The sequence below is a fragment of the Manihot esculenta genome, chromosome 11, assembly GCF_001659605.2.
Source record: "Manihot esculenta cultivar AM560-2 chromosome 11, M.esculenta_v8, whole genome shotgun sequence".
NCBI lineage: Eukaryota > Viridiplantae > Streptophyta > Magnoliopsida > Malpighiales > Euphorbiaceae > Manihot > Manihot esculenta.
Genome location: NC_035171.2, coordinates 31,083,620 through 31,093,779, shown reverse-complemented (window position 1 = coordinate 31,093,779; position 10,160 = coordinate 31,083,620). Strand labels below are relative to the sequence as shown.

At 31.2% G+C, this 10,160-nt stretch overlaps 1 protein-coding gene across 3 annotated transcripts; it reads left to right on the top strand.

The window, feature by feature from the left end:
• The first annotated feature begins 4,635 nt into the window (after positions 1-4,635).
• LOC110626591 (auxin response factor 18) lies at positions 4,636-9,128 on the top strand. 3 transcript variants are annotated; one of them, XM_021772596.2, is made up of 5 exons: positions 4,636-4,992; positions 5,378-6,504; positions 7,610-8,499; positions 8,629-8,697; positions 8,844-9,128. In XM_021772596.2, exons 2-5 carry the CDS (start codon positions 5,428-5,430, stop codon positions 8,926-8,928), a joined length of 2,121 nt encoding a protein of 706 aa, XP_021628288.1. In that variant the 5' UTR covers positions 4,636-4,992; positions 5,378-5,427; the 3' UTR covers positions 8,929-9,128. The 3 variants fall into 3 exon arrangements, with proteins under 3 accessions (XP_021628288.1, XP_021628287.1, XP_021628286.1); XM_021772595.2 differs by having other exon boundaries at positions 4,636-5,065; XM_021772594.2 differs by having other exon boundaries at positions 4,637-5,025.
• Positions 9,129-10,160: the final 1,032 nt, after the last annotated feature.

Genomic DNA, 10,160 nt, shown 5'->3' with positions numbered 1-10,160 from the left:
TACTAGCATAAATCCTTAACCTAATTCATGTGTCGTCATCCTATTGACCCCAGATCTCACATTATCGTACAGCATCCTATGAATATATATAGTATTAAGGTCACATCTAAATTAATGTGGTGATGTATAGTGTGTCGGTATCAATGTCGATTCTTCACCAACCGATTTCCATATGATTTTCTCTAGAGAGCTTTTTCCTTTTGGTTTATCTCTCTTCTTTTCTTCTCTCTCAATATATTTACATGTAATAATAACAAGAAGAAGTCTTGAAGTTAGTCTTAATTGTCTAACTAATTGTCTTGATGTCTTATGTCGTTAGTGATGTTGTTACTTCACCAAAGCCTTTCAATTTCTCTTTCTTTTAACGGATTTAGTTTTTGGTTTATAATGATAATAATGAGATTATGATCATGAACATTAAGATTAGACAATAATGACAATTTGTATGTTTGGAATTTTATCAAATATATATGATACTTGAAATTTGAGCTTTTTAATCCATTGCAATTCTTATCAAATTTCGATTTATGATGAAATTAGTATATATATAAATAAATAAATTTTAATTATTCTTTATATTAATCATATCATATCATTGCATTTTAAATTTATTCAGTATAATTTTATAGTACAAGTTCATATAAATTCCGCCTTCATAAAACTTAAAAAAACTCTCAGCTTCACAAATTAGTACTAATTGTTTTGCTTAAATAGGAAGAGTGCTTAAATAAAATTTTATTTACATTATACTAAAAAGTAATTAAAATTTTGATTAATATATATTAATTATAACATTTTTAAAAATTAAACTACATTTTAAATACATTTTGATGACCACAAGTTTTTCTCTACCATGGGCGAGACAGAGTTTAAAAGGAGAACAGTAACCCAAAACCCATCAAGTTCTCCTTAAAAAATTTTGAAAATAAATTTTATGAAACAAATAAAAATATGGGCACTTTCGTGTTTTGCACGTGTACACTATATTTTTCTCTAAATGAAATTTTAAAGTCCAAATATACAATAAAAAATACATAGTAAATCCATGTTTTCATGGCCTATTTCATATTTGGCTTTTTTCTCTGCGTAAGGCTCATGTTTTGTTAGAAATCTTAATTTCTAGATTTTTTTTGAAATCATAGATTAAGAGTTTCAAATAGTATAATTACATTATAATCGATAGACTTTTTAGCCTACTTTTGAACATCTACCTAAAACAGATATTGCGAGAAATTCAAAGAGGAGATATAAAGTGAAAATCCACACATTTAGAGTTTTTTTTTTTATTTTTTTATTTTTTTTATTTGTTGATAACAATTAAATTAACTTTATCTCTGAATTGTTAAATATGAGTAATTAAATTCTTTTATTATGGAACTTGATCCAATTTGAATGAGTAATTCTCTCTCATTTTCTTTTATCTATTTATTATTCAATTCTTGATATCAATACTTATAAAATGTTTGAATAATTTTATTTTAAAATTAATACTTATTTAGGAGGTATTAAAACTAAATTGAATTAGAATTGAATATTGTATAAATATTAATTAAATTGAGAAGTAGATTTGATCTTAAATAGTAACTGAAATTTATCATATTATTACGAGATATGTGATAATTTTAATTTTAGTTAATTAATTTAGTTATATTCGAATAAAGAATTAGTTTATTAATTAAAATTAAATTATTAACTAAATAAATTAATTGAATTAAATTTAAATGAGATCAAAGTATCTCAGTATTTAATATTAATTATTTTATAAATTTTAAATTATTAAATTATTTAATTTAACTTTTTATTTTATTTTAAAATTTACTATCTATAATAATTAAATTTACAAAAATTTTAATATTTAATTTTATTTTATTTTATGCGGATACCATACAACTTGAGACGATTTTATATTGCACACCCAATCATAAATAAATTAATTTATATCAAACTTATGGGATCATACTTACATTCATCTCAAAACGCTAAGTTATTAATAAAGGGCATTCGTTTTGATTGACGAACTGAATTACTATTTTCATCATTTAAATTTTAAACAAACAATGCTAGTTGAATTTAATTAAAATTAGAAGAAAATAAAATTTAATCCAAATAAAAAATATATTGTCATTACTTTTATTTATAAAAAAAGATATGACGTAGTAGTAAATAATAATACTAATAATAATTCCACGTCAAACAGGCCCCATTTTTGTCTAAATAGGAATATAGTAGTGCTATTCTTTTGTATGAATAAGAGGCCCCATTTTTCTCATAAATAATCGGTGGGCTCTCTTTTATCCTTTAGTATCTAACTTCACTTAGATGCGAACATGAGTTAATTCACCTTTATTTTTTTAAAAAATGAATTTGGCTCATAATCTCATTTAAAAATACATTAAAATGTAACAATTATTAAAAAAAATTAATTAAATTAAATTTAAACTATTTCCCATTTTGTGCATCCTTGTAGTCTTGAGAGGTTTAAGATTCGACTCCTCCAACTCCCTATTTTTTTTAAAAAAAAAAATTATTTTCTATTTTATGTAATTTTTAACTTTTTTAAATTAAAAATCTAATAATACTTTTGAAATATTCTCAAATTTTTTGAAAAAATATTATAAGACTAAATATATATTTATACTTGAATTTTATTTAAAAAAATTTATGCCATTATAAACTCGGTAAATATCTTATAACACATAATTAAATATAAATATAATCCTTCCAATATTATTTATAATGTATTATCTCAAAACATTACTTTCACTTTATTTTCTACGCTTAATCATTTATTTTTTTTATTTACTTGTTTTACCAACTTCCGCAACAAATTAGCACCATGTAAACTAGGGTGAGCAGTATTCGGTTCAAACCGAAAAAATTGATCGAACCGAATTGATTTAAAATTTTAGTTTGGTTTTTTATACATTTCGGTTCGGTTTGATTTTTAATTTCAGAAATTTCGGTTATTTTGGTTCGGTTCGATTTCGATCAGAAAAAAATTAAAAAAACCAAACCGAACTGATTAGTGATAATAATATATTTTTTCAATAATATAGAGAGATTAAATCATATTAAAATTAAAATATTTTAATTAAATTTTAAAATATTAAAAATAAAGTGTAAAAAATAAAAAAATTATTAAAAATGAAAACCGATCAAACCGAACTGAATCGAACCGAATCAGACCGGTTCGGTTCGGTTTCTGACCAAAATCGATTCGGTTCGGTTTTCATAAACACTAAAATTTTGATTTTTGGTTTATTCGGTTCGGTTCGATTTTAAATCGAACCGACCAAATGCTCACCCTAATGTAAACAATACTAACAGAAATGTCAAAGGACAATCATTTAAAAAAGTGATTATTTAATTTTTTTTAACCTAGAAAAATATAATAAATAATAATTATTAAAGAGAGAAATATATAATAATTAATAATATTCTCTATTTTATTTGTGAAAAAAATTTAATTTCTTTCTCCTTAATTAATTATTATATTTTAACGTAATAGGATAGAGAATGTTCAACAGCTGTCCACAGTATTTTTCATCTTTTAAATGATAAAGAAGCATCTCTATATAAAAACTCTTTTTTAGAATGAGATAGAATAAGAGAAATTATAGGGTAAAATTTTTTATATTTTTAAATCTTAATACTTCTTTATTATTTAGGTAAAACAGAGTTTTTTTTAAAAGATACTAAGGTTTTTAATAGAAAACTTACTCAATTCATTAAATTGATAGATTTAAATTAAAGATTTTTAAAAGTTGTAAAGGTTCAAATTAAAATTTTTTTGGAGGTTTTAAAGAGCATCTCAAAATATTACTTTAAAAATTCTCATTATCTTTTAAATACAAATTTAAAGTTTTAAAAATTGAAAAAAAAATTATTACCTTAACAAAAAAAATCTTCTCCCAAGTAGGGGTAAAGGAGCATACTATACACTGTCTAATACTAATTGCCATGAAACACACCAGCCTTACAAAAGCACCTAGAGGCTAGAGTTAAGACTGTGTTTGGATTAGTTTATAAAATTTAGTTTATATGCATCAAGTATTTATAAATTAATTTAAATTTGTAAATATTTTTAAATTTTAAGTTACTATTTATTTTGTAAAAGTGTTTATAAGTAATAGATAAAAATTAATATATTTAATTAAAATTAATTTATAAATATATTTATTATAAAAATAATTAAAAGGAAAGGTATATTGTAATTTTAAATTTTTAACAAAATATTATAATAATTTAATTAATAAATTAATTTATAAGTATTAAAATAAAAAAAATTAAAGAATCAATTTATTTATTTTTATTTGTAAATTAATTTAATGGGCATATAAATGAGGCCTAACACTCTAAATATCGGACCTAACCGGCAGAATGATATCCCTATTAACAGCGTTTTTTTTTCTTTTCCTAGAAATTAACTGCGTTTACCAATCCGACAACTGTGTGTGCGTTTTTGTAAACTATGGTTAAGTCTGTTCTGTCTATGCAATCACAATTATGAGTTAGGAAGCATTAAAAATCGCGATATTTTAGCCATTATATCATCACTCGAGATTATTTTAAGAAAAATTTGATTTATCCCTAGTTCAATAAATTAACCCTTTATTTACTCTCTGTCCATTCAAGATTTATCTGTTTGTTTCCTTTCTGCTCCGTGGAGAGAGAGAGAGAGAGAGAGAGAGAGAGAGAGATGGAGTCGGTGAGATCTGGTGGACACCAACAAAAACAAAAACAAAAACAAAAACAAAAACAAAAAATTTCAGGGTGATCTTAAAAATCGGGTGAGAGATGAGAAAAGGGTAGCTTTTGTTTTGGAGTTTAGTGAAGTAGGCGTGATTTAAAATTTGGGTTTTAGTTGGAGCTTCAAGTATTTGATGGCCGATTAATTTCTGAGCCTGTCTCTGCATGGAAATATACTGTCACGTAGTTCAAGAATCCTGCTTTTTTTAAGCGAAAAAGAAGAGGAAGAACGGAGATTAACAAGTGAGAACAGCTTTTTCTCAGCCTGAAAGAGGGGTAGGGTTTTCTTGAGTGATGAATAATTGAGAAATTTCAGGTCTCAAAATTTTCATTTGGAGTTTTTAAGTGTTTTGAAGTAAACGTTGGAACTTTAATCCATATTGAGGCTGTCACTGAGAGATTCTTGAGAGTTTAAAAGGTGTTCCATTTTTGGAAGTAACAGAGAGAAGCACAGTGTTCTCTTTTGCTCTGTTTCTCTGGCTCAGCCTGTGTTTCTTTTCTCTTTAGAGGGTCTCGTAAATATAAAGAAAGCTCTAGTCCTTAGCTAATGAAGTGTGGCTTACTTCTTCTTCTTCTTCCTCTTCCTTTAATTTTGATTTTGATTTTGATTTCATTTTGATTTTTGTAGCATTCCGAGAGCCCTTCTCACCACCACAACCTCTGACACTGCTGAAAGCAATGAAAGAGCTGGAGAAAAGCTTGGATCCACAGTTGTGGCACGTCTGTGCAGGAAGCATGGTACAGATCCCTCCGGTGAACTCCAGAGTCTTCTACTTTCCTCAAGGCCACGCTGAGCACGCCCAGTCTCCGGTGGATTTCTCGTCCTCCTCGCGAATCCCGGCTCTTATCCTCTGCCGCGTGGCCTCCGTCAAGTACCTAGCCGATTTAGAAACCGACGAAGTCTACGCCAAGATAAGCCTTCTCCCATTGTCAAAGAACGAGCTTGATTTCGGAGAAGAAATGGGTTTATCTGATAATAGTAATGGCAATAATACTGAGAAGCCTGCTTCTTTCGCAAAGACATTAACCCAATCTGATGCTAATAATGGTGGAGGTTTCTCTGTGCCAAGGTACTGTGCAGAGACTATATTTCCCCGGCTGGATTACTCTGCAGATCCTCCAGTGCAGACTGTTGTTGCCAAGGATGTTCACGGCGAGATGTGGAAGTTCAGGCATATTTATAGAGGGACTCCGAGAAGGCATTTATTGACTACGGGGTGGAGCACGTTTGTGAACCACAAGAAACTGGTTGCTGGGGATTCAATTGTGTTCCTGAGAGCTGAAAATGGCGATCTCTGCGTTGGGATTCGCCGCGCCAAGCGGGGAATCGGGATTGGAAGTGGGCCTGAATCGTCCTCAACTCCCTCTGGATGGACTACAAATTCGAGTTACGTTAACCCATATGGTGGGTTTTCCCTTTTTCTGAAAGAAGATGAAAACAAAGGATTGCGAAATGGGGGACTCAGAGGAAAGGGAAAAGTAAGGCCTGAAGAGGTTATGGATGCGGCGGCGCTTGCAGCCAACAGTCAGCCGTTTGAGGTTGTTTATTACCCTCGAGCAAGCACACCGGAGTTTTGTGTTAAGGCTTCTTCGGTGAGGGCTGCAATGAGGATCCAGTGGTGCTCTGGGATGAGGTTCAAGATGGCCTTTGAGACGGAGGATTCTTCAAGGATTAGCTGGTTCATGGGAACTGTGTCCTCTGTTCAGGTCTTTGATCCCATTCGATGGCCTAATTCTCCTTGGCGGCTTCTCCAGGTTCTACACTTTTCGTCACTTGATTATGAGTGTTGAACATTCAGTTTTTGCATCATTTTCTTTCAAATCAAAATCAACAAGTGTCTAATTTGTTAAACATTCAGTTCTTTACTCTCATTTACGACACTATCCGTACGATAGGCCTCTTTAATAACAAATTCTTGGAGTATGGATGAAGAAGTGGATGCTATAGTATATGTCAAATTTCTTCTTGTTTCATTTTCCTGGCTTTTCTGGTATTCAGTTATATATAGTATCTTCAGTCAGCGATTTGCTGCTACTGCTAAACTCTTTTTCATACCTGGAACGGCAACCCAGTTGTTTGATATAAATGGGTGTCTCTAATGATATTTGTGGTGGTCATATGCTGTGAGTACTGCTTGTTGATGAGTCGCTTTTGATTAAAGTTTCTTTGAATCAATGGCAGGGCATTTAGTATCTTAATGGAAGTCTCTGATAAGTTGAAACAGATTGCATTATGGCTAGTGTACTTGTTCATTTATGTTAAGAGCTTGCCATTGTCCCATATTTGATTGATAAGGTCACCATCATTTTGGCTTTCAGCTTTTTATTTAGGAGCTCTGTGTATTATTCCTTGTGCTGCCCTCTACCTGACAAACATTGTAATTTTTTGTACTTTGATCATTCAATAATCTGATATGGGAACCAGATAAGTGTTTCTGACATGGCATTTTCAATAATTGTATGATATTTAAATTATAGCGTTCGTCATACAAGTTACCAGAAATATTTAATGTTTGTGTTTGAGCAAATAAATTATTAGGGGATTATCTATGCATTGTTGCTCAAATCATGATGCTAACTGTCTGTGATTTCTTTTTAGTTAGTAAATAAATTTTTATTAATATTCTTTCTAAAGATCTACTTAATCTCAGATTATCAAAATATAAAAACCTTTGATGCATGTGGTGCTTTGACTATGCCATTTCATGGATTTCATTGTTACTAGAGAATCAGTAAAGATTCTTAATACTTTTATAATTCAACTGTTCCCTTGCGTTTGACAGTTGTTTTCCGTGCTGAACAGCCTGCTTCTAGCATCTCCTTTTGATCCTCATGATATCTCTGCAAATTCTCATTGCAGGTGACATGGGATGAGCCGGACTTGCTGCAGAATGTAAAATGTGTCAGCCCATGGTTGGTTGAATTGGTATCGAACATGCCAGTCATACACCTCTCACCCTTCTCACCACCAAGGAAGAAGCTGCGGCAATACTTAGACTTCCCCCTCGACAGCCAATTTCAATGGCCATCATTTTCAGGCAACCCCCTTGGGCCTAGCAGCCCCTTGTGTTATCTATCTGATAACTCTCCTGCAGGCATACAGGGAGCCAGGCATGCTCAATTTGGAATATCTTTATCAGATGTCCAGCTTAACAACAAACTGCAGTCAGGGCTGTTTTTGTCCGGTCTCCAGCAGTTCAATTCACACTCTAGAAAGTCCGAAAGTTTTATGAAAGACCATACAAACAGCAGTGATAATTTATCTTGCCTGTTGACAATGGGGAACTCTAATACAAATTCAGAGAAATCTGATCATGTTAAGAGGCATCAAATTTTACTCTTTGGTCAACGAATTGTCACTGAGCAGCAGATTTCTCATAGCTGTTCCACTGATGCGGACTCTCAAGTTCGCAGCGGAAAAGTTTCATCTAACGAGAGTCCAGAAAAAACAAAAAAACGTGATGTTCTAGGATGTACTCCTGAGAAACAAACATCACCAGAAAAGTCAGTCAGTGCCGGCTTGTCATGGCAGAGTCTTCATACAGCCGAAACTGGCTTGGATGCTGGTCACTGCAAGGTTTTCTTGGAATCAGAGGATGTAGGTCGAACCTTGGACTTATCTGTTATAGGCTCCTACGAAGAGCTGCACAGTAGGCTGGCCAACATGTTTGGCGTAGAAAGATCAGATATTTTGGGCCATGTGCTCTACCAAGATGCAACTGGTTCTGTTAAACAGAATGAACCATTCAGGTAACGCTGTGAAGGAAATTCTTTCCTCATCGTTAACCTTTCTACCTCTTCCTTTTGATTTTATAAGGTTAACATGACAGCTAATTATATGAATTAAAACTTCTATTTTCACTCTTATTGGAAATGCAGTGTCTTTACAAAAACAGCAAAAAAGTTGACAATTCTGATGAATCCAACTAGCAGGGACAATACTGCAAGGTAAGCAAGAACGGCAAAAAAAGATCGCCACTTTACCATGAGGAAAAATATCGATTTTCAGGCATATGGGTTTTAAACAAATTTTACAATTGTTTCCAAGTTTATTTGTCTCACAAACATATCAAAGTTTGTAATCTTTCCTGCAGGCCATGGATCACCCGGATGCAGAGTGCTGAAAATGGTCTAGAGGTGGCCTCAAATAAGACTGGTCCCTTGAGCATATTTGCATAAGGTTGTGTGTCGGCCATGAAAGTAGATGCGAAAAGAATAAAAGATATTAAGAGCTTTCGGTTCTTGTTGCATGTAGATGGGAGGAACAGGATAAATAACTCCCATCTCTTATTGAAGCTGTTTTCTGAATGTGTTCCATTTTAGCATGTATCAAATATTTCCGACGAATATTTATGAAGTTCTTGCCTATATTTTGCTCATATTCCATCTATGATAGTTTAACTTGTGTTCCTTCACAGCAATGTGAGAAAAATGTGCACTACCGAGGTTGTTTATTCATGACTTTGAGATGACAAGTGCAGAACTTGATATTTCTGTGAAACCTGCTGTTAACTTAAAATCAGGTGAACATCTTTTTTCTGCTATATACTTACCAGGTGGGGAGGATGTTTCCTGCTTTGAACATTACAGATGAAAAAGAAACATTGTTTCCTTGGTGCATGATACCCTTCAACTTGAGCCTTGTTGGATTAGGGTAATTCAACTCAATAATTTCAAGTTTTCAGGAAACGTTATAATTTTACTCATTTGATTAGTCATGGATAAATTAAAGTTTTCACTTTTTTTATTATGGAGAATTTAACTTAGTTAAATTACTTTCTAAAAAATTCAAACTCTCACTACAGTAGTCTAATGGTGGTTTACTTCCCTTTTTTTTTTTTTTTTTTTGAACTTGAACTCATGGATTGGATTGTGGGATTTTCACATTATATGTGTTTTAGCTCTACAGAAGGACAGATGACTGAACTCTTACCGGATGAATTTATTTTAGTTAATATGAAGCATCAGCTGGAATACACCAAATAGGATGTGTTTGAGTTTAGTATTCTTTTGGTTGGCATTGCCTTATTGACCTGGTGTTTGCACATTGGATGCTCCCATTTGATGTCCTACCCAATCCTATCCTGTCCTGAGCTCTCCTTAGCAAACATCTATGTGTTTTCAACCAGTGACACATCTAAGACGAGTAGGCAATTTTAATTTTCAAACGTAACTGGGTTATTTAGTCTTTTTTTTTAAAAAAAATAAGTTTTTATTAATTTAATTAAATAAAAATTTAATGAGTTTAATTTAATTAATTAAAATTATATTTTTATTAAATATAATTCTAACTAAATTATACTAATTAATTTTAATATAATTATATTGAATTTAAATTTATTAAATATATATTTTATTTCTACAAATTACAAATATAATGTTAATGAATATTTTAGAATATAAATATTGCA

Bases quoted from the DNA above. Each gene is read 5' to 3' on its own strand.
- LOC110626591 (XM_021772596.2), top strand. From the start codon at position 5,428: ATGAAAGAGCTGGAGAAAAGCTTGGATCCACAGTTGTGGCACGTCTGT. The intron at 8,500-8,628 runs GTAACGCTGTGA...TTGGAAATGCAG, and splicing joins AAACAGAATGAACCATTCAG to TGTCTTTACAAAAACAGCAA. The intron at 8,698-8,843 runs GTAAGCAAGAAC...TCTTTCCTGCAG, and splicing joins AGCAGGGACAATACTGCAAG to GCCATGGATCACCCGGATGC.